Source organism: Ciconia boyciana, chromosome 5 (genome assembly GCF_034638445.1).
Source record: "Ciconia boyciana chromosome 5, ASM3463844v1, whole genome shotgun sequence".
Classification (NCBI taxonomy): domain Eukaryota; kingdom Metazoa; phylum Chordata; class Aves; order Ciconiiformes; family Ciconiidae; genus Ciconia; species Ciconia boyciana.
Genome location: NC_132938.1, coordinates 55,735,442 through 55,758,629, shown reverse-complemented (window position 1 = coordinate 55,758,629; position 23,188 = coordinate 55,735,442). Strand labels below are relative to the sequence as shown.

The 23,188-nt window shown below is 40.3% G+C and overlaps 2 protein-coding genes across 6 annotated transcripts in view; one reads left to right on the top strand and one right to left on the bottom strand.

Moving 5' to 3' along the window:
* TSPAN5 (tetraspanin 5) overlaps nucleotides 1-19,088 on the top strand; it is an 89,430-nt gene extending 70,342 nt beyond the window's left edge. Inside the window, exons 3-8 of the mRNA XM_072862785.1 lie at nucleotides 5,452-5,598; nucleotides 7,495-7,665; nucleotides 9,655-9,780; nucleotides 12,909-12,956; nucleotides 13,091-13,207; nucleotides 13,771-19,088. Coding sequence (XP_072718886.1) covers nucleotides 5,452-5,598; nucleotides 7,495-7,665; nucleotides 9,655-9,780; nucleotides 12,909-12,956; nucleotides 13,091-13,207; nucleotides 13,771-13,836 — 675 coding nt within the window. The 3' untranslated portion in view covers nucleotides 13,837-19,088. The remainder of the gene's footprint in view (nucleotides 1-5,451; nucleotides 5,599-7,494; nucleotides 7,666-9,654; nucleotides 9,781-12,908; nucleotides 12,957-13,090; nucleotides 13,208-13,770) is intronic.
* A 3,279-nt stretch (nucleotides 19,089-22,367) lies between these two features.
* The window catches only part of RAP1GDS1 (Rap1 GTPase-GDP dissociation stimulator 1), a 103,535-nt gene continuing 102,714 nt past the window's right edge, over nucleotides 22,368-23,188 (bottom strand). For all 5 annotated transcript variants that reach the window (XM_072862780.1, XM_072862782.1, XM_072862781.1 and 2 more), the window contains one exon: nucleotides 22,368-23,035. In XM_072862780.1, coding sequence (XP_072718881.1) covers nucleotides 22,908-23,035 — 128 coding nt within the window. In that variant the 3' untranslated portion in view covers nucleotides 22,368-22,907. The remainder of the gene's footprint in view (nucleotides 23,036-23,188) is intronic.

Below are 23,188 nucleotides of genomic sequence, written 5' to 3'. Positions count from 1 at the left end.
CACTTGTGAGTCCCTTCTGTTTGGCCTCACTAGGAACCAGGAACACAATCAGATTGTATAGGTGTGCCAACACTGGGGCACCGCTCCAACCAAGATGTCTGTGTTGACATCCATACATTCTGGGGAAATTAAAGTAACTTTCTGTGTTCAGCATGCAAAGGCTATGTCTGCTAAATGCAAGTAGTGTGGACCAGTAGGAGAGGAAATGGTGCTGAAGACCCAACTTGCACACTCTACAGGTTTTGAAAGGTTTGAGTTTTTTCTTCAGCCTAGTTCTAGTTTGATCTCATGGACTGAATGCCTGCTAGTGGTTGGAACACAAGTTATGTTCCAGGAGCATATCTTCATTTGTAAGTAATCTAGTCTGTGTGCTCTGAGACTGTTCCCTGGTGTGAACTGAAGCATAGCTTGTGTGCGATCCCTTTAAATGGATGGACTCCTGGATCTGACCTGAAATGCTAAAGTAGATGTACACCAAAGGTGGGAGCTGGAGTCAGACATATGTCTCGAAAGTAGTACAAATTGTCCTCATGATCTTAAAGAGTACAAGATGGAGAAGGGGTGAGGGGTGCACCCTTATTGCTCTTCTAAATGACCGTTGCTTCCTTGTTCTTTATTGATGGGATAAAGGCAAACAATTATGCAGCTATAATATCAGCAGGGGTCTTCTCGAGTTACTGTCTTCAAGACCAGCATTTTTCCTTTGCCTTCTTCTCCCTTGAGTTATGCATGAGATCCAGCTTGTAGGGTGGAGGGCTCTGGCCATGGCAAAAAAAGGACATGACAACAGAGGATCTGTCACTGGATTCAGGTGTCTCTCATAGACTAGTTTTCTGCCTGTGCTGACATACCGTAAGGAGAAGACTCCAGTTTTGTAGGAGCTTCTGGTGGGCCTGGCTTGGTTGTCTCATGTTTCTTGGTGTGGCGGAAGGAACCACCAATGCCTCTTCCCCCCACCCTTTTGTTGGAGAAAAGAGCAGGTCCCACTGTTTCACTTGACTTCCTCTCCTGAATTTGGGGTGAGGTATGAATATGAGGTCAGTCTTTCCTGTTCCATGCCTACATCATTGTATCCTACTGATTGAAGTGAAGTACATTTCACAAATAAAGGAACTTTTTTCATAACTTCACCATTATTGATTTTACTTCAGTTATGGATGATGCTTTTGTTGCTTCACTACCCCAAACAAATTTTGACTTGTGGTGGATTAAGAGGTTAAATAGCCCAGGCGATGTAACGTACAGCAGGCAATTGAGAATGGGGTAACAGAGCAAACAGATGAGCTGGAGATCAGCCAGGGAACATGTCCTACTGGCTCTCCTTGTGGGACTACAGCAGAGCCCTGGGTTGACGCCATTGTAAGAAGAAAAGTATTAGAGTACGTAGCTTTGCACAAAGTGTTTACTGCCAAATAAAGATTACATGCATGCTTAAAGTACCAAGAAAGTGATGTGCATCTACCCCAGAAAAATAACCATACTTCCAAAATGAGAATATGGGTTTAGGAAAAAATTTATTTCCTCCTTTCAGATGCTAAAGCATCAGTAGTACTTGCAACTATTTAACAATAAAGGTTGGACTAGACTACTGCAGTAGTGTTGCTGAGAAAAATACTTTGCATTTGTAGAAAGCCTGACTTTAAAGGATTTAGAGATAGTTTGTTTAGGTCTTGCAAGAGATCGGTCGACAAACAGTCACTATATAATCTGTGACTGACTGATCAGCCTGAAGATTTAGAGTGTGTCACTGGAGGATGCAGTGTTAGAGTATGAGATTCCTGATCCTCTGCTCAAGCACCTCTGGAAACATTACCTTCTGCTTTTGGCTAAAGATGGGATGAAGACAGAATTGGTCACTACCAGGCATTTGTACATCTCTGCCAAACTTTCCCCAGAAGTAGCCATTACAGCCAAAAAATACTGAATGGCATTATAGAAACTTGTGGTGGATAGGAAAAGTATGTGCCTATAGGCACATGTATATTTAGTTGGACTGTATATTTAGTTCTTCTTAACAGTATAAAGTGAGATAACAGTCCCTGGTCATTGCTCTGCTGCTTGAAGCAAAATATGCTTTTCTTTAAAGTATTGCACCACTGTCTCTTCAGAGAGTTTATCTGTAAGTGTCCAGAAAAAAACAAGACTGGAAAACCGTATTTCAGCAGTAAGCAGCAATCTTCTATCAGACTACCTCTGTGCATCTCTAGCTGTAACCACAGAGCATTGCCTGTGTTTGTCATTCCTGCTGCTAGCTATTGTTTTATTGCCAAAGCCTCTCTGAAGATTGTATATCCTGAGATGTCTCTCCAGAATACTGATAACTTGGGATTCATATGCACAGAGCACACAGAGTACAAACGAGAATTACGCAGTATGTGCTTTGCGCTGTCAGGATGTATTATTTGGGGTTTATCCAAGCTAGGCTTATGATTGCCATACGTGGACTAGCAAAAGATGTACATAAAGGAGCTTTCCAAGGACAGCAAACAATGACAGATAAAGTTTGTGTTGTTCTATTTTGGTACATGTCAGATCATAGCTACCCTGAGGATTTGGAGCCTGGAGGATACCAAGAGATTAGATAAGTGACTTGCCGGGTGACAGGCCAACATGTGGCGTGCCAGGGTGCTAAGAGCCTGGCAGTGCTAGAAAATCAAGTAAAGTGGGAAAGGACACGATCAGAAAGGCATTATACAACTGATTCACTAGATTTTATTGTCATCAGCTTAATTGGGAGTGTGACAAAATGCAAAGTGGTATATTTCTTCTCACTAACACTTCTTTATGTTATGACTAGCTTCTCTAAGAGCACTGTCCACAAATGTGAGCTGAATTTCACTTGGATTTCTTTTCATTTAAATTTTACTACTTTCATATGGAAAGAACTTGTTTAAACATAGTAATTTGCTGTGGGGTTTTTTTGGGGTGGTTGTTTGGTTTTTGTTTGTTTTTAAAGAAAAAGTGTCTTATGAAGAGAGGCTTAAATGACTGTTCATCCTTCTTGGATATTTTTTTGAAGTAAAATAATTATAATACAAAGGCAACATCCTTTCTCCAGTGACTGTTTTCTCACTCTACTACACTACAGTCCATTAATTCCAAAATCAGCTAATGTTAAAAGAAATGAGTAGTAGTATTTGCTTTAAGGCAGAATTCCTTCTTATCTTATGGTAACTATATAGACATATAGAAAGGACTTTAAAACTTTGTGAAGAAGTCACTTTAGCAGTCTTTTTCCCTTTGTGCAGAGCTCATGTTTTCTGACTTGCGTATGGCCAAGGCCATGACTTTTTCAAAGGTTTTTGTGTTATTGGATTATACTGTTTATTTTGCTTGTCATTCTTAGCCAGAAAGTTATGTCTTTGATTTCTTTTTGATGACAAATGTAATGAAGCAAAAGTAGTGGAAAACTTTTGCACAAGTTGATTTAAGTGTTCATGATGGATAAGTGTTCATTTCAGCCTGGCTTGTACCATCTCATCAATAGTCAGTTAGAAAAAGGGACATGCGAACTGGTCTGCTTTGATAGCAATACTGGCTCTGAGCAGCGTTGTGTTATATCATGCCTTATGTCTATTTTTGTCTTTTTAATGAATGACAATAAGACTAGTACTATATGTAATGTAGGAGGAAAGTGATGAATGTGATGATTTAAAAAAAAAAATATTTTTTTTTCCATCCCTCTCTGTCAGGCGATAGCCTTCTGTAGTAGGAGGGAGATTAATCTGGTTTGAGAAAGTCATTCATGCTGTTGGTTTATTGTTTGTACTTTAGGATTAGGTTGTAGTCAGGTTTTTCTTTTGCTTTTAGCATGCTGGCCTTTTCCAAGGCTCCTTGCTGTGTGCATTGGAGAAATTAACGTGTTTATTTTATACAGTCTGTTGTCTGCAGAATTAAAAAGCTTTGAGTACTGTCTTCTCTTACTATTTGCTCAATGTCAGTTTTGCTTGGGAAACTGTGGAAGTGGTTGCAGACTATGTGGAGTAGTGTATTAGAGATATTGGTTACATGACTATTTATATGTTCTGGGTGGTCCAAACTGAGTATATATATATAAAAAAGAAATCATAGATCTAAAGCCACAGTTGTGAACAGTCATCTGTTAACAACGTTACTAACAACTTTTGGAAATTAGGTTATGATAACTTCCTTCAGAATTATTGCTGTTTTGGGACTATTTCAAAGAAGCAAGGGGGATATGAACAGGGAAAAGGAAAAGGCTGAAGAACTTAATAATTCTGCAAATAAGGAGCTGTAGAGGTAAAGGTCTATATTGTTGCTTCAAGCCACAGCTTCATTCAGGAGTTAGTAGGGAAAACAGTAGTCCAAAGCACTCAGCCTGGGTTCAGGCTTCTTTAAGAAACACACAGAGAAATGTCTGCTGCAGCAGTATGCTTTGCATTGACCTATAGCACTGGGGAGGTGAATGAAGAAATAGTGATACTTCAGCTTTTTTGCTGCCAGAAGGGTTTAGGAAACTGTAACTGTTCCTGTGCAAACTCACTGGAATAAGGAAGACTTTGTACTTGCTTCTTGATATGACCCATCTGTTCAACATCAGCCAAACTCTGATTAAAATGTGTTAAAAAAAATAAAATAGTTCCTCAAGATTACTGGCATCACAACCTAAGCTCTGCTTCTAAGGGGGTAATGGCATTACAAGCAGACTGTGCTGACTATCATATCTAAAACACAGCATGTGTGGTTTACCATATGATAGGTCTAACCTAAGTTAGTGCAAACCATCTCCCAAGACAAGTCCTTAAACTGCCTTATGTACTACTAAAAGACTTAACATTGCTTTCAAATTTTTCCTGCTAACTGATTAGTCAGTAGCTGTCCTGTATTTATATAATGAGTTTTTGGCACTGTAGATGCCTGAAGTTGAATTGGCCAGGTATCTAGTTTGTCAAAATTTGGTGTAAAATTCATTGTTGCAAGATGCTGCAACGTAGGAGCTCACTTCTAATTTCTGTCAACTGTTGTAAATACTGAGCATAAATGCTGAATTCAAGGTGGTGTTCTTGCTATTGACTGCTTTTTCTGTCATAATGTGTAACTGGGTGCTTACATAACGTATATGATACCCATGCTGAGATGCATTTTAGGTAATAAGATTGAGTTAAGTTTTGTTCAAATATCTGTTCTGACTTTTGGGCAGACTAATTCTCATAGCTACAGAAGCAGCAAAATGCCCTGTGGGTTTCTCGCAGAGGACTCTAGAAGCACATTTTATTGTTCATTCTACATGTTGATTCAGAAATATTGTACATAATTGCCCTTTTTATCTCTTTTTGAACGCAAAGATTTTCTTAATTGTGTTTTCTACCTGTACTGCAGAACATTTATTTGCTGTAGTCTTCTACCTTTTTAAAATGAAAAATGAAAGCCGAATTTGTACAACTGAAAGCTGAACATACTTGTTATCCCTTGGCATTGTTTCTTTCCCAGGGAGTGCTGTCCAATATCTCCTCCATCACAGACCTTGGAGGCTTTGATCCAGTTTGGCTCTTCCTAGTGGTAGGAGGAGTTATGTTCATTTTGGGATTTGCAGGATGTATTGGAGCTTTGCGAGAAAATACCTTCCTTCTCAAATTTGTAAGTAGCCCTTGCAACTGTAGCATTCATCAGCTACGTAGCATAAGTCATGTTCTCTGTTCCTGCTTAACTGTGTAAAGATTTTAAAATGTCTTTTGGGGAGCAGAAAGTGTTATCTGATGTGAGAGTGCTGTTCTGTGAATTGCTTTTGCTTAACTGTTAATGCTTTACAGCTCTTCAGTCTCTGGTGCTTACTGTTTTTATTTATTTATTTATTTATTTATTTTTAAGGTTTGAAACTATTGATAGTAAGAATTGTAAGGGAACTACTGCTTTTCATGTGGGTATAGCCTAACGTTTTGCTTTCCTGTCATGAAAACAGATAAATTGCTGTTAAGAATCTGCATGTTGAACTTCAGGTCCATAACAAGCTGCCTATGAAATATGAGGAATGTAGATACACCACTGAATGTGACCCTTGTGATTTCTGCTGTGCAAGTGCCCCTCATGGTACAGCAGATGTAGGACTGTTATGAGGGGTTGCTTGTTGATATCCTCGGTTCTGTACCGTTTAGCTTATTTGAAAAGGCTTTATTGCTTATTGTCAGTGCTGGGGCCTGAGAGCGAGAAAGGGAGGAGAATGTGCCTAGGTAGGTAAAGAAAATAGAAGTTGTCATCTTGAACTCTGGGCTGGATGGTTAGTTGGGAAAGGAGCTGCTGATATACAAACATGCCTCAGTATTCAAAACCCCTTTAGCTAAGTAGCCTGGTTCTGTTTTTTGAAAGCCCTCCTCCTGTGAGCTTTGAAGATGAGGATAATAGTTATCATGTTCCATTTTAGATAAATTTAAGATATGTAATAAAAATTCAAGTTTCTTTCCTCTGCCACCCCAACTTCCAGAGGTGGGCACAGCCTGGGCAGTAGTTGTGTCTTCATAACCATTAACTGTTAATATATACACGAAAAGGCTTCCAGTGAAACAACTGTCTTCAAGTGACATATTTGGTTCCCATAGACATGTTGTATAAGGGGAGGAGGCAATTGAGAGTTACAGTTCTTGAGGCATTTATAAAGCAGCTTGGAATAGGTTTTGTCTTGCTTAAAAAAAAAAGGGGGGGGGGGTGGAGGGAGAAGCTATTGTAATGCTTTTTTCTCCTCTTTCTTGCTTCTCTTGGCTTGCCTAAAATGAACCCATTTGCTGTAGCAGAAATAGCTTCCTATACAGCAGCTGCAGGAGAAATTAAAAATGCATCTGAACAAACACAGAGAGCATATTAAAATTAAACTCAAAGGCGCAGTTGCAAAAGGGATGGAATTCCAGTATATGAGGACCCCTGTGTCTTTTAAAACAGTGTAGACTCAGTGGAGATGCTTAGAGAAAGTGGCAGATCATTAGTAATGCCTTTGGCATCCATTGCATTTGCATTAATCATAACAGCCTCATTTGTTTTTAATGTGGATGTGAGTCATTCCATAGACATTCTGCTCCGACTTAGTCATTAATTAATTTCTGCTGTTACCAATTTTTGCTTTACCAATAAGGGTGTCTAAAGAAAAAGTCACTTAGAAAGCATTTCACTGGCTCTGTTGGTTGTTTATGCCTTTGAAAATGTAAGTGCCTACATAGAAACTTGAATTTTCAGAGGGCCCTACAGGTGGTGAGTAATCATCTCTTGAAATTTACAGTGAATTCTCTTGGACCTCTTTGAAAATCCCAGTGAAATGTCCAAACTTTGAATTTGTTGGCATTTTTGTTATTTGTTAGACTAGAATTAAGATTCCTGTACTACAGCCCAAATTAAAAATGGTGTATTTTTAAATTAAAATTTCCTGTGTGCTGGAATAGCTTGAACTTGCACTGAACAGATAAAGCCCTAACACTGAACATAATTGTGAGCCTTGAAAAATAAATTTTTGGTCATAAAGCAAAATAATTTTAACCTTTTTCTTCATAGTTTTCTGTGTTTCTTGGAATTATTTTCTTCTTGGAGCTCACTGCTGGTGTTCTAGCATTTGTTTTCAAAGACTGGATAAAGGACCAGCTGTATTTCTTTATAAACAACAACATCAGAGCATACCGAGATGACATTGATTTGCAAAACCTCATAGACTTCACACAGGAATATGTAAGTTGGACTATGTTTATTTTTTTTAAAATCTTACTTTAAAGAAATACCTACTCTATTTTTTACTTCCCATCTGTTTGGTTTCTTCAAGGAACAACAGAAATATTCTAGCATATAATACTTTTGAGTGTATATATACATGTATATTTCTCTTTACAGAACTTCTACAAACACACAGCACCTGTGAAAAGTGGCGTATTTGTTGATGTATGACTGAGCAAAACAAGGTGGAGAGTTGGGGTGACTTATTTTTTAAGACTTCAGAGATACTGTGTCAAATCTACAAGTTAGCCATCAGTGTCTTGTGTTCAGTTTTTTGGAGCATATTCCATATGCGTATGAAGATATTTTAGGGTTCTTGGGGGGGGGGAGGGGTGTTCAAAATATTTTATTGTAGGAGCTATCACATCTGTTTAAAAAAATAATCCTTTTCTAAGCTTAATTTGGTTCTGAGATGAATGTTGGTGTAGTTTTAGCAACATTAGAGGTGGTACACCACACTGCAGAGTGGCAGAGATGTTTAGCTGGTCTGAGTGAAACTACAATGTTATTTCTTTTTAAGTAGACAATGCAGTTAGCTTAATGAAGTGGGCAACTCATAAAGTTCTCACAGGAAATCTCTAAATGACGCTACATCTGCACTTGGGAGGGCAGGGTGAAGCCAGACACGCACACGTTTGTGCGGGTTAAGCTCTGTAATTTATCAGTGTGTGTAAAGGAGTCTTGTGCTGACTTTTGCACACAAGTCATTTTGCCAGTACCTTCTTGCTCCAGTGCTCAATTCTGGCCTGTGTTGATGAACTCCTCTTTGAATTTGTCCCTGTGTTTAGCTAACATGGTTAAGTGTTGGTTGAAATCATGCTTAATTGCAGAATGTACAAAAATTAGTAAAATAATTTAATTCAGTGTTTGATTTGCTTCTATATGCCGGGGGGGGGGGGGGGGAATGATGAGTGAGTAAGTAACAGGATGTGGATCCTTGCACTGGTTTGAATCTTGTCCAATTGGGAGAAGGTTAGAGGTCACCACAGTCTGAAAGCAGTGGTCCACTTGTATGCAACCAAAAGGCTACAGTCCAATTTTGCAGACACTACATAAAACTTGCTAATCCAGTTAGGAGAGCAATCTTAGCAGATAAGTCACAGACAGCATGAGTCTGGAGAGCAAGCTACTTTTTCAGCTAGTAGAGATAATGCTTGAAGACAACATGTTCAGGTATTGCAGAGGGAACTGTGCTACATCTAGAAAGAGAGAGTTGCTATTCCAACGCTTTTTAAAATGTGGTTTGTTTGGGTTTTTTAATTTTTTTTTTAAGTTGACATAGATGGGTTCATTGGGCTAGCTCCTTAAATGCTGTAAACCACCGGTACTCCACTGATCTCCAGTCCATTCTTTGTACGTTCAACAAGTTTTACCAATTCTTTGTGTGTTCAGCATGTTTTGCCAGAGACTAAGCCTGCCATTTGGCATATTTACTTTTTGAAGGATTCTGCCTGCCTTCATTAAGGATGTCATTTGTGCAATGTGTGATGCTCAGGAAACAATGTGTTCATACTGTCTGATGTACGGCCAGGCAAAGATTCCCCCAGACTGGCAAAAAGAATAGCTATACCAGTGTAGCCCTCAGAGCTGATTAGTTTTGTTGAGAACCCAGTGCACATGAGACTGTCCAGACTATCATACTCTTGGCTTTACTATCCCTGGGGCCTGAGCAACTCTGTGGTGTTGTGTAGGCTTATCAGCTCACTCTATGGGTTTCTCTCCAGAGCACAGCATTGCAGGGTGTGAACATAACTTTAATCACATGATAATTTTAGAACAACTTGCAGGTTTGGAAAGGTCTTTTTTAAAAAAAAACCAAAACCATACCAGAGGGAATCTCAGATTTTGTTTTGAAAGCTGGAGGGAAACTGGCAGTGATGATGCATGTTACTAATGCTGAGATTTGTTTGTTCTGAAAGTCAAGAAGCTCTCTTTTCTTTGTTCTAGTGGCAGTGCTGTGGGGCTTTTGGAGCTGATGACTGGAACCTTAATATTTACTTCAATTGCACAGATTCCAACGCAAGTCGGGAACGCTGTGGTGTGCCGTTCTCTTGCTGCACTAAAGACCCTGCCGTAAGTGACAGTCAAGAGGGTAGGATGTGTCTGCTGTTCCATTTTTAAATAACTCTGTAAGATTTTTATTTTTTTTTCACGGAAGTCATGCATGATCATTACCTTCTCGCCAACCTGCTTTTTTTCTTTTTTTGTACTTGCAGCTCAGCTTAACTGCTAACTTTTCTGCAGTCAGCAAAAATCCTGAGCTAACTTAAGTCTTCATTGTATGCTGTTTGCTGCTTTTCATTACAATGAGAGAACCATGGGCTTGGCTCAACATACATATTAATTTTAGCAAGTATAAAAAGCAGAAGCCCTTAATGAGTTGAAGGACATGAGCTTTCAATTGAATATTATCAGGATATTTCATTCACTGTCTTAAAGAACAGCAACTCTAAGATCAGCCACTCTAAAGCAGGTATCACTCATTATTTAATGCAGTGTCCAGAGTCTGCAGCCAGTTTGACCCAGTTTGTGCTAGGTACGGTAATGAATGACAGTCTGTGCCCCGAAGAACTGACATATGTTTGCATTAGAATCTTGAGTCGGGTATGGGCATCTTTACATGCTCTTTTTTTCCCTTTAAAATCACTGCTTGTCTTACAGTCACCTGAGATCAGACTTGAAAGGTCAGAAATTGTTTGAGGGAACAGCTTTTTGGTAAATTTTCATGTCTTTTTAAATAGTCATAGTTCTGGATCATCAAGCACAAAATGTTGGAGCCTCGCATTACTAGTACGGACATGATCAAGAATGAAGGGTAAAGTGTAGGGAAGCAGTCCACTGGCAGTGAAAGGTTTGGAATAGGGATGGGTGTGTGTGTGGAAACTGTTATGTGGCTAACACTGCATACATTTGACTTTCATATAGCTTAAAAGAAGCAGCCTGTGAGTGCTTGTATTATCTAGTAGTTCAGCTGTGGCTTTTTCTCCACCTGGAGTGATTTATAGTTCCTTGAATGTGTGAGTCTGTAGCACTGACTAAAGTTAGGCGAGTTGCCAACAGGCACCTCAGGTGTTTCCTGCTTTGCTAATGCAATGCAGTTGCTGCTCCCGGCATCCAGTCACTACTGCTGCTCTCCTCCTCTCCTGATAAGGCACTGCTACTTGCACGAGCTGCATTCTGGTTCCTCTGCACTGAACATGTCTTCATAGTAGTTTGAATCTTTCTCACAAACATTGCTGAAAATGTTTTAATGAAATTTTAAAACAAAATGTAGGTAAGGCTCAAGCATTAAATTATGCTTAGGATTCCCCCTACTGTTTGCCTATCTGTCCACTCACCCACACAGAGAGGTCATCACAACCCAGTTTTAAAAATATAGTGACAGCAGCACAAGGTAATCCTATAAATACATAATCCATGCTAAAATTATCTCTCTCTCTTTGTGTGTATATGGTTATGCAGTTTCTTAGGGGGTAATGCATCAACTGGAAATTTAAAGATAAATCTTATTCTTATTGTAGGGAAGCAACACGCTTAATTGCCTTTAAAATAAAGACTAAAAATAATATTTCTAAAAAATATTAGAAGTCATGCATATAATGGATATAACTGTAACCAAGCTGTGACTGGTTCAATTGCAGTGATAAACACAGGTTTATTCTGTGGGAAAGCAAATTGGTCCCTTTTGGAATTAGGATGCAGTGTTGGACTGATGCAAAAAGTTATGTGGATGCTTTATTGAACAGGACTTACTTTTAGTTTAGCTTTTAGTTTAGCTTGAATCAGAAAGTGGTAAGTTTAAGGTAGGCGGAAATAAGTCTCCTTTAAAATGAATTTGGACTCCTGTAGTTCACTTTGCTGTAGTTTAGCAGGTTGAAATGTTCCAAATTCCTGTACAGGCAAGGCCTAGAAAAGTTGATTTATTTCCATTTCATTGTTCATGCTTTCTTTTGGTTGACAAATTCCAAGGCTAAAGGCAGAAGACACTGATGATAAAGCAAGTAGGCATTCAGTACAAAGAAGAAAGCTTAAGATCCCTCTGTTGGAATCTTACGTACTTTTACAGCCTTGAAGTGTGTGGCACTGTTATATTTTAGATCCTGGAGCAGAAGCATTCATCTCATTAAAAGATACAAATTGCTCAAATCTTAAAGGTCCAATGAGGGAATCCAACTTGGGCAACGGACAGGATGCAACCTGTTGATGTAATTCCTGCAAAGTGAGGAAACACTTAAAGGAGCTTTAACTGCTGATAGGAGGAGATATCTTTTTCTGTATGGCTGCTTTTTAACATCTATTTCTCTGCTGGCTGCCTTTCTCACTTCCCGCAATTTGATTAAATAATGGTGTTCAGTACTCCTAACTAAGATTGGCTGATTTTCTCACTTCCTTGAGTACTTCCTTCTTCTGCTCACTATTATTATATGAGCCAGTAACTTAATATTTTGCTGCCATTGTGGCTGACACCAAAATAAGTTGCTTTGTTTTATTGCTCTGAAATAACTGTATACAGAGTATTCAGCTGCTTCAGCTGGGTAGCACTTTTTCACTAGGAAAAGTCTGCCATAGCCTATTTATTACCTGTGCTTTGGGAGTACTAAAGCAGAGGCAGTAGGAAAAAACCCCCTCCTTTTCCATTGGTATCAAGCTCCTGTAAGAAAGAACCGACAGTAAGAACGTGTTACCCCATCTCTTATTTTTCCTCACTAGTTTTTGGAAAGGAACTAGGTACTGTATATATTTCTACAGACATCCTCAGTAAGAGTTTGCAGCTTCTGCAACAGAACTGCCCCTTCTCACCTCTTCACACTGCACAGACTGAACCCTGAAAATGTTAACAGTAGTCTTGGCATATTTTTCAGTATAGACAAAACCTTTTCAGCAGAAGGTTCTTTCACTTAAAATAGATGTTCCCTAATCCCTTTACTTTGACTTCTGAATGTTTGCGTCTGGAACATGGAGTTCACCCAGGTGGAAGGCTGGTTTTCTCAGCTTGCTGCCCTGAGAGCTGAAAATATTTTTTTGACTGCGTGCTTTTGTTTGTTGCAAATAACTAATGGCACTGAATGGAAGAAGAAATATGGTAACCAAAGTTAGGGTGATTGTCTTATTACATACAGGACCAACCCTGGGGAGCTGGGAGAGGGTGTTTGGGAGACACTTCACTGATTGCCTCTCTTCTCTCTCTTCTCCCCCCCCAGGAAGATGTTATTAATACTCAGTGTGGCTACGATGCAAGGCAAAAACCAGTAAGTGTTTTTGTTTGTTTGTTTTTAAATGTGGTATCTTAAGGATCTGAATCCCTCTTGCAAGAGCAGGTTATTCTACTAGTGGGATAGTTGAATGTAATTATCTCTGTTTTCTTCTTTCTTCTCCTTGGCAGGAAGTTGATCAGCAGATTGTTATCTACACTAAAGGCTGTGTCCCTCAGTTTGAGAAATGGTTGCAGGACAATCTTACCATAGTTGCTGGTATATTCATTGGGATAGCATTACTGCAGGTAAATATCACGTTCCCTGTAATGAGTTACACAGAAGAACAACAGATAAATAGAATATATGAGGGGGAACTGTATATGAGAACTGGAAATAGAGTGTCAGTTGCACTTAGATATATAACATCTGTAGGTTTTAGTGAGGGGAGCTAAATGCATGAGGCTTTCTTTGTGTTTAATCTTTATCTATAGGGATGCGTTTTTTTCTTTTCAACTGTCTGCAGGTCAAAACTAACATTCTGTGTTAGATAAAGATTAGATAGAGATTTTTAAGCCTGTGAAGACCTGCTGTTTCTGATGGTGCTTAAATGAGCAGCAAAAAGCCTTTACAGTTGCTTTTGTGAAGCAAGTCTAGAACTGTTCAATTTGTCGGAACCCAGTGGCACTATAAAAATACTGGGGTTACAGGAGTCTTTTGATATTCTTCCTTCTTCCAACACTTACTGTTAATTTGATTTCTAACTTTCTGTTGTGTGTTTTCCTATCAAAGTTCTGTATAACCTAAGGAGTTTGCCTTTGTGAAAGGAGTTGTCCAATGCTCCAAATGAATAAACTGTTGTCTTTTCCAGATATTTGGGATATGCTTAGCCCAGAATTTGGTTAGTGACATTGAGGCTGTCAGAGCCAGCTGGTAAAACTGCTGAAGTAACCACAACAAGACACTGGACAACTGAAACCCTCTGAAACCTCCAGTGTGTCGCTTCGACACCAAGCTGTATGGACATGGGTGACAGGGAAGCCTTCTCTCCCAAGTAGTCTCAAATCTAAGTTCCTGATATTGCAGTGAACTCGTGTTTCTTTGGGGTGGGGGAGAGAAGAGTGGGCTATTTAAAATCTGCTGCTCACTGACAATTTCTTTCTTTTAAACCACCAGTTTGAAAGCTGTTGAGCCGTGAATCTCTACTGTATTCTTGATCCTGAGTTACAAGTGGACACTTTTTTAAAATCGGTGTATTCAGTGGGACAGAGTTGCATCGTTGTAGTCTGTGGATATGCTGTTTATTCTTCGTGTCATGAGCTCTTCGATAGCTGCCAAATATTCCTGAGATGGTCTCTCTCCTCAACACTCTGTAAAGGAACAATCTTGTTTTCACAGCTAAACATAGCTACAGGCCTAAACCCATCAAGCAGGAAGCAACTTTCTATGCATCTATTGTACAGTAAAAGAAATTGTTTTTAAAACAAGGGAAAATTTTTTTTACACAAGCTTCCAGCCATCTCCCTGTAGTACTTTGAGGTTGGAATCAGCAAGCTCACAGGGAGAATTGCCTAATTTTATCAACATCTTTCTTCCTTCTCCACCCTGTATGAAGGGAAAGGAGTTTTATATTTGACAAACAAGGGTTGTAGAGCCTTTGGTTGCTGCCATACCTTAGGACATCAGTCTCTTAAGGCAAGGGTGGGATATAACTGTATAAATGTATGAAAGCAAGTGTGGATGTTGGGTCCAAGTGAATAATATTATTCAAAGAATTAATTATATATTAACTTAAAAAAATCAAAACATGTATCTGATATGGCTAAATCTTTTGTTTCTCTGGAATTTAGTGTAACCTAATGTATTTAGGGATCTCACTAATATTAGTGCTTTGATATACTTGTGCAGGACTTCTTTTAAGATAATTCCTTGGTCTAATCCTAGCTGAGGCTTTGGTCTTTCTTTTTTTCTTTTTTTCTTTAATTCTTTTTACTTGCATGAGCTGTGCAGTAAGAATCTGTGACACTCCAGTGCTTTAAATCTGTGCATATGTTTTAATACAGTCTAATCCAAACTTATTTATTGGTAAATGCATGTGATTATGGAAAGATCATATCCCATTCCCTTGGAAGTTGGAGAGAACAGCCTTTGCCAGAGTAAATGCTTACCTCCAGTGAACAAATCCTTGCTAGGGAGATGTGTCTCCCTTTGTTGTTCTAAATGCAACAAAAAGCTTTCTTGAAGCAATGGAATAAAAATTTTAAAATGGAAGCACGTATTAGGATCAGCCAAGACAGACTCTTTTGAATTTGACAAAAGTGAGTAGAATTTGGAATAAAGCACAAATGGTGGAAGAAGAATTAGATCAGACTCCATCCAGCTTAGAGTTTTTGATTAGTTCTTCTTCACTAATAATAGTGAACTTACAAACCTGACCATGGCTTGGGTAGTTTTATTGCACTTTGTATAAATTTAGCTTGTGGTATGACCCTTCTCAGTATCTGCAGAACCAGTCCTGAAAGCTGTGAGCTCTCAGCTCCCCCTTTGGTCAGACAGTGGCAAAGGGCGTGTAGCACCTCTTTGTAAGAGCTTAGCATCTTTCTGAGATGCGTTTCCTAAAATGCAGTACGTGGAGTAGAAGAGATGAATGCATTGCTTTCAAAGCTTCCCTGTTCTGGGGGATGGATAGAAGGCTGGTCTGACGACCTATTAAGGTCCTTTCTGGTCCTATAACTCTTAAACACGTGAGCATATGTACCTTGCACATTTTGCCTTTCTGTGCTTTAGTCGGCCGTGTTTTTTTTTTTTCCTCTCTGAAGGCGGTGGTAGGCACACCGGCACTCCAGAGATGTCTCAGACAGTCCTGTTGTCCTCCTGTCTTTGAGCATTACCTCATCCTCTTCTGGTTAACTCCCACTGGCTGGCTCTGAATCAGGCAGCCTCCATATCCTTTGGTATCTGCTGTTAAAGGCCAGCCATGACTCAGAGTAATTTTTTATTTTTTTTAAAGCCTTTGAAAGCAATTATAATTCACTGTCCTTAATAAAGTTGGTTCCACCTCACCACAGTGTTATGTTTTTCTTAGCCGCTCCTCAACTTGAGGAGTTACTGGTGTTTGTTTCCCCCCAAAGGGACACACCATTTTTCCTGATAGCAGCAGGACAGATCATCAGCACCAGTGTTGCTGCACTGAGACAAAATGGTGTGGGGAGAAATCAGGGAAGCATGGTTGAGGAAATAACCCCTCCACCCAAGAGCCTTGAATGTGACCCAGCACTTTGGTTTGGGGAAAAAGAAAAAAAGCCTATATTACAGAAACGTTCCTTGTTGCCACTGATCTTGAATACTGCTGCTGTGGGCTCCTGAAGACAACTTCATTCTTCTACTTGAATTTCTGCAGTTGTACTGTATTGGCCTTCTGTCTTGTCACGCTGTTCTCTGAGTTCCAGTCTGCTGGACGTGCTGTTGGCAGTGTCAGACTGATAGGAAGGTAAACGCTCTGAGGTGAGCAAATCTTGTTCTCACTACTTGCATGTGTACACACAAATGTGCAACACTTCTGCTGAGTCCCAGAATGACTGACTGTTCTTATAAAAACCACTAAACTTATTTTTCTAGAGCTTCTCTTTATTGCTGCAGATGCTGATCCTCCCCCCTTTCCTGCTCCCAAGAGATGCTCTTATTTTCCTCATTTTTGCAGTTGTTTGGATGCATACTGAATGTTCAGGATTAGCCGTCTATATTGCACATTTAAATCCCGCATTTTTTGTCTACAGATCGGGTAAGATGTCCTAGAAATGCCCTGTAGGCAGCTACTCAGCAGCTTAGGTGTCCAGTTTGGAAAGCTTGTGGGAGGCCTTGGAAATCAATCTATTATTGTCAGAGCCTGCCAAATGCAAGCAAGCTTTCTTCCAGAAAACTTTGTGGAAACTTCAGGTGAGCTGCAACTAGAGCACAACTGCTGGCTACATGGGCTCATTTTCTAAAGCAATAAGATATGGTAGGCGGTATGACTTCTTGGCAATTTCTAGCCTGCCTGGTGTGGTGGTGGGGTAGATGTGAGTTCAGAGCTCAGTCTAATTATCTTTAATGTGCAGTAGTTGTTCAGAAATCTGTTGTCAGGCTTATGGCCCTTGTGGAGCGTGAAACAGCTCTGTGTGCTGGGCGATTCGTACGGGATGGTGACGTACTAACGAGAGGTCTGGTAGCTTCAGCAGTAGCCCTGGCTTTAAAGCCATTTCCAAATTCCCCAGAGCCCTGCCAAAGGGCGTCACAGGCCTTGCTCCTCTGCTTTCTAAATACTCCCCATATTCACAGGCCTTTCTGTTGTTTGATCTCTTTTTTTTTTTTTTTTATGAATAGCCTAGTGGACAAAAGTTTGATTTGTCTCTGTGTGTCTGTTTCAGTAGCAGTAGGATCTCTTTGCTTCAAAATATGTAATTTTGATTGTGCCCCTTAGAGTTTGAAGCTGTGGAGATGCTTGCTCAAGTGTACTCTGTCCTGACAGCCGCCTTCTCTCCCCTTTGAGAGAGATGCTAATAGTTCTGGCGTGTAAATAGTGTTTGAAATGTAAATAGTAGCATGCAGATTAAGTGATTCTTGCACACTACTGCTTTTCACCCTAAAAGTGTTTTATTATAGATATGGAAGGTGTCCACCGTGAGAGTTTGGTGGAAACTGAGTGGTGGCTCAGGCTTTCCCTCGCCCCGGAGGAGAGGACAGGAGGCGGCAGTGCTTTAACCGCCTGCCCTCTAGTGCCCACCCGGCGGGCCTGCAGCAGGCACCGGGGGAGGGAAAACCTGGCCAGCCATTCGGCTCTCGTTGGCAGCAGGTCCTCCCTTGCCTTTTCCCTTTGCTCCTTGGCATTAGAACAGCATTAGACTGTAAAATGGAGGGTCGGAGTCAGCACCCCCTACCAGTTACGGGCGGTTGGCATCGCTTGCGGCAGGACTAAACATGGTGCTATAAGAACTGTCCTGGACATTAATCTGTGTTTTTACTACTTTACAGATGCCCTTGGTAAAATTGATTCTGGTTAACAGTGTTGGTTAAAAGAGAAACTCTAGTGTGAATTTTTGATTCTGTTTCCCTTCTTGCTGTGTGTGCCTTTTGGGTGCATTGAAATGGCAGTTCTGCAAATACCTAGGAAGGAGATTAGATCTCAACAGGTGTCAAGCACTGTTGAAGGCTGCAGTTCCTCCCTCTCATTTTTGTTTTCTCTCTGAAGCTTTTTCAGATATCTGTAATTGGTCATTAAACTGTCTAAAGCAAACAAAATAAAACTACCCTGTTGGATCTACTAGCTAACAAATTTTGCCACTTGAAGAAGAAGAAAAAAAATATGTCTCCCTTACCATGCAGTATAAAAATAAATGTTGTGACTACTAGTGTGCACCAGGCAGCACTGCTACCTGTCTTTTGTGTTTCGGCAATATAAATGTGTTAATAAAAAGCTCCATCCGTATGTGTGTTCATGTTCATGCTGTGTACGTAGTAGAGATGGACCTGATACTACCTTGAGCGCTGGGGAGATTGGGATTTGGGTTTTGTGACTCAGACCCGTCTCTGATACGTATATTCCAGATTAGTTCCAGCTGAATGTGTCTCTGGTTTGTCCTGGGGTGTACGGCAAGGTGTCGATATTTACCCTTTGTGTATCATTCCTTTTTATACAAATGTATTCTCTTGTGTTCCTTTTTTTATCCATTGTAAAATTGATTGTAAAAGCCAACTACACTTACTGATTGAAAGTATTGCTATAACAGAACTGCATGCCCAGTAGAGTTTGACTTGAGCTTTAGTTTTCTGATTTTGGACTGGTTACCTTCAATCTAGGAGAAAAGCATAGATCAGGTGCATAATGTATTACTTGTCATCTTTAGCATTAGACTGTGGTATTGTATCACATGCTGATCTCAATGGATGTAACTGGAGTCTACTTAGGAAGTTAATGCAGCTTCCTGGTAATTCATTTTAAGCTATTGAAAGTGGTCTTGATCATGCTACTTGTGTTCTTGGGTTTTTGTTTTTTAATAGAGGCATTTTTTAGGAATGTTTTAATACACTTATGATGGACAATACAATAGTTTTAATAGTTGTGCAGTATTCTGTATTTACTTGAAGTAAATGATTTTATATGCAATTTGTTAGATAATTACAGTTTTATAAATAAAATTGCGTGAAATATGATGTTGTGAATGTGTACTCTTGATGTGGCACTTAACATTAATGGTACAAAGACATGTTCATGCAAAATTCCTCCAGGAGAAGACCCCTTGCCTGTCCTCCCCCAGACTAACAGGGAAATAAATCCCCAAGTCTCTCATATACAGTGTAGAATATTGTGTTCTAATTAAGTCACAAAACACATTATCACGCCGCCAGCAGCTGCCCTTAAATGAATAATAAGCTAATACGTGAGGAGATCCCGTATCTACTGTCAACTGTTGTCGAAGTCTCTGGCTAATGAACATGCTCTGCTTCTTTCTGACAGGTCGTTGGTGTTCCTCAGACTGCTGTGGCTGCTGGTTAGTACAACGGTTGGAGCTCTCCCCATAATCATTTTAGTGACCCTGAAGTGTTCAGAAGTTGCTGCTTTGCAGGGAGCAGCACAAAGGAGATTTGTCATGACTTAAACTTTGGTAAAGGGAGGTGGGAATTTCACTTTTCTAAGTGCAACGTGTCCTTAAACAGAAGTAGTGAGAGCTGGCTTATTTTATTGTGCAGGTAAAAATGGGTAATGATGTCTTGTGCTTGTTTAGACAGAGGAGGAAGCAGCCCAGTTTTTAGTATTTCAAAAACTGTAGAGCAAGCCAATCCAATTCAATATCTCAGACCTACAGTTCTGTCCACAAAACACCACGGTGATTGACTTAAAAGCACGTCTCTGTATCTGAAGTCCAGTGCCTTTTGCATATTTCAGGCATATACATTTACCTGAACTTGGCAAAATAAGAATGCAAATGTGGAGGCCTTAGTTGGAGGGGAGGGAAGAACAAAAGTCAACCAAAAAGAAGCAAAGTCAAGGGCATTGCCTAAATCTTTGTAATATGCACTAGATGTGATGCACTTGGATAAGCCGTTTTCATGATGGAGGGGGAGACTAGGAGTGGCTACCTGCATTCTGTCAAACTCTTAATAGACTTGCATACTGTTTTTTGAAGTTGTGGCTAGTTACCATTTCTATGACTTTTGAAACAAATTGCTTTTTCTGGGTCTCGTGGTCTCATTTGACCAATGGGTCCTCTGGATCCAAGGCCCATATTGTTGGGGTTTGTGCCTTACCCAAAGTGAAACTTTTCCTTGTATTTCCGCACTGTGAAATGTGAAAACATATGTGTGCTTTTTACCTTCCTGACTGGTGTGATGCTAGGTCTTGCAAAAGTCATACAGATGCAGACAAGTGGAACACACTAGGGAGGTACCACCTGCCCTGCGTAGTGCGGCAGCAGTGATGGTTTTAGCTTGGTTTGCTGTGGCAGTAGACAAATGAAAAGGCCCGATGTCTGGCATCACCATCATAAAAATAGTCTGAGCAGCAGATGTCAAGCTTTGCTTGGATGCCAAGCTTTGCTATCTACTAAACATCTAATCAGAACTATTGTCAGCAATTTCAATTCAGTTGACTTCAGTCAAGTCAGTAGTGAAACGCACATGATACTAATGTCCTTAGATCCTGTTTTGCTTATTAAAAGAGGCTCAAGAGGATAAATTATTTACCAGCTACATAGAAATGACCTGCAGGCTGCACAGAACAGCACAGCATTTGTGTGGACAGGTACAGTCTCTTCAGTTACCTCCTTCCACTGTGACATACACCCATCTTTGCCCTTATGCAGACTTTCCTTCTGTGTGTAGGCTTAGCACAGATTTTATGTAGAAAGTAAGTCACTTGATACTCCATCCAGGGAAACCATCTGAAAGCAGAAGGATATCAGCATTGGCCTTTGTTTGTGCTTGCTGTGACAGTAGTATCCCTAATTAAAATGTGGTGATAAGGATATGACTAATGCTTAACCTGAGGTCCCATTAGACAACCAGGTGAATGGGAATTTCGTTGGTGTCACAGCTTTGGTTATGATCAGCTTGTGTGAGCAATTGCAGTTTATACCCATGTCAAAAGGAACAGTCTCTTTCTAGAACCAGGTAAGTCATTGATAACTGGTCTTCCAAATCTATTCTGGGATCTGTTTAAATCAATGGAAGTTATTTCCATGCCTGAGAGAACTTGGGCTCGTGTGGGTCCACTGTGAACTGTGATTGCAAACATGCTGGTTATGTTCAGCAGTGCAGAGGTTCTGTGTTATTCGGCGCCTGATGTCACGGGGTCCTGGTCTGTGTTCACAGCTCTACACTCTGTTAGTGCCTTTATTGCACTATTACTAGCAAATGCCTTTTGAATGTTTTTTTTTTTTTTCAATAAGAGGCTGTTGTACAGTTTAGTGTTAGAGGCTTTTCCTCTGTGTTTCTGGCACTGGATTAAATGGACGTGGAACCTCTGCTGTGTGAATACTCCTGTAGCATCTGCTGTGTTTTGGTACAGTCTCGGAGCTTTAACTGACTATTTGAGGCAAGTTTCTTTTCATACCCAGCTTGTGTACACAATCCCTTTCCCATCATGACTGGCATCTTCCCATCACAGTGTCTGTGGGACAGCCAGTGGTTTCATGGAGCTGGGAAGTGAATCTAGGAAGGTTAAAAGCAGTGTTTTTACAACCAGGTGGCATAGGATCGCATAGGTGCTTGGCCTCTGGGTTTGCCTCTTCTGCTGATAAACAAGGAGACTGAAACTTCTGAGGCTGGCACTTCAGCACTGGGAGTGCTGAATTAACTTTTAAAATGTTACAGATCTTATGGTAATTGTGTGTTGTGGGCTCGATCAAGCTAGACAATGGTATCGCACAGTCAAAAATAACGTGCTGGCTTGCTGGAAACTGCTATCCCAACTGCTCCCTGTTTTGCCAGAGTCGTCTGCTGGTTTGCTTTCTGGCATGTTACAAACCTACAAAAGAGCAGCTGTGAGACAAGATGCTTAAGCTGGCAATTTCCCAACTCCTTTACCTAGGGAAGGAGAAAAAGGAAGGCTCTTGCATGCTGCATTTCTCACTTGATGGGGTTCTGTTGAAAAGTTGCTGCAAGATATGCCTTTAAAAATCCATCTACAAAAAACCCCCCAACAAACAAAAACCCAATCCCAAGCAAGCCTGAGAGCACTCATACCCACATGGCTTTATGGGATAAGGATTGTATGGTGTATTCCTGTTAAAACGCACGACTGTTAAACCACACAGTGCCTCTCTGTGAGCGTACACGGTGAAAGCAGTTGGAATTGTTGCCTTTGTATGCGCTCAACTGAAAGGCAGTGATTGCGTCGGGGCCAGAGCCTGGAACGAAAAGGGCTCCTCACCAGTGCATGGTGGTGCAGTCGCAGCTTCTGCGTGTGAATACAAAAAAGGACAAACTGCAGGATAAAGTGAGAGCACTTGAAATTTTTATTTGTTACCTCTAGGTACCACGAGTTTGACATTAATAGGCAAGACCAGTGAATGAGCAGCAGTACATTGCATTCAAACCTGAATCTCCAAAGCACCAAAAATGGAGCTAGATTTACTTCTTAATCCTATAGTCAGCACACTAGCCTGGACTTGCTGCGTCTTGTATTGTCCCTAATTTAGTAGTACATTGTTATGCAGTTAGGGGGTGTGAGGAGAGAGTCATTGTGTAGTACCACTTCTACATCATCATAGGACTACAACATGCACATTCTACTATGTGGCCCAAGCAACAAGAATACAAGTAGAACAGTTACGGGTGGAGACAGGTTCATGTTAACACCACCTATGAATTTGTAGAAACCTTTTTGGACGGGTACCTACAGCAGTTCATCAATTTGTGTGGGAACATTACACGCATGCACGAGTGATACAGTGGAAAACATAGCAGGAGCGGCAGCAGGACGGAGGACAAAGGTGAAATCTGTGATGGGATGCATTGGAAACAAGACCTTCCTCAGCTTTCTACAGCAAGTCTCTGCTCTGTTAGCGAGGCCTGCTGGGCAACAGTTTTGTTCTCATGGCTGCGGAGTTTTGATATGACTTCTAGAAACGCCATGCTCTGCACTTCCTTTTGAAGAGGTTCTGGAAAAAGAAATATTAAAAGAAACGGTGCTTTGTATGAGACGGGCAAAAGAACAGAAAAGCTTGGCGAGTGTGAGAAACTTTTCTACTGAACCCTGTACACACATAAGCACACAAATGTGTGTGTACGCATAACCTTTTTATTTACTTTTT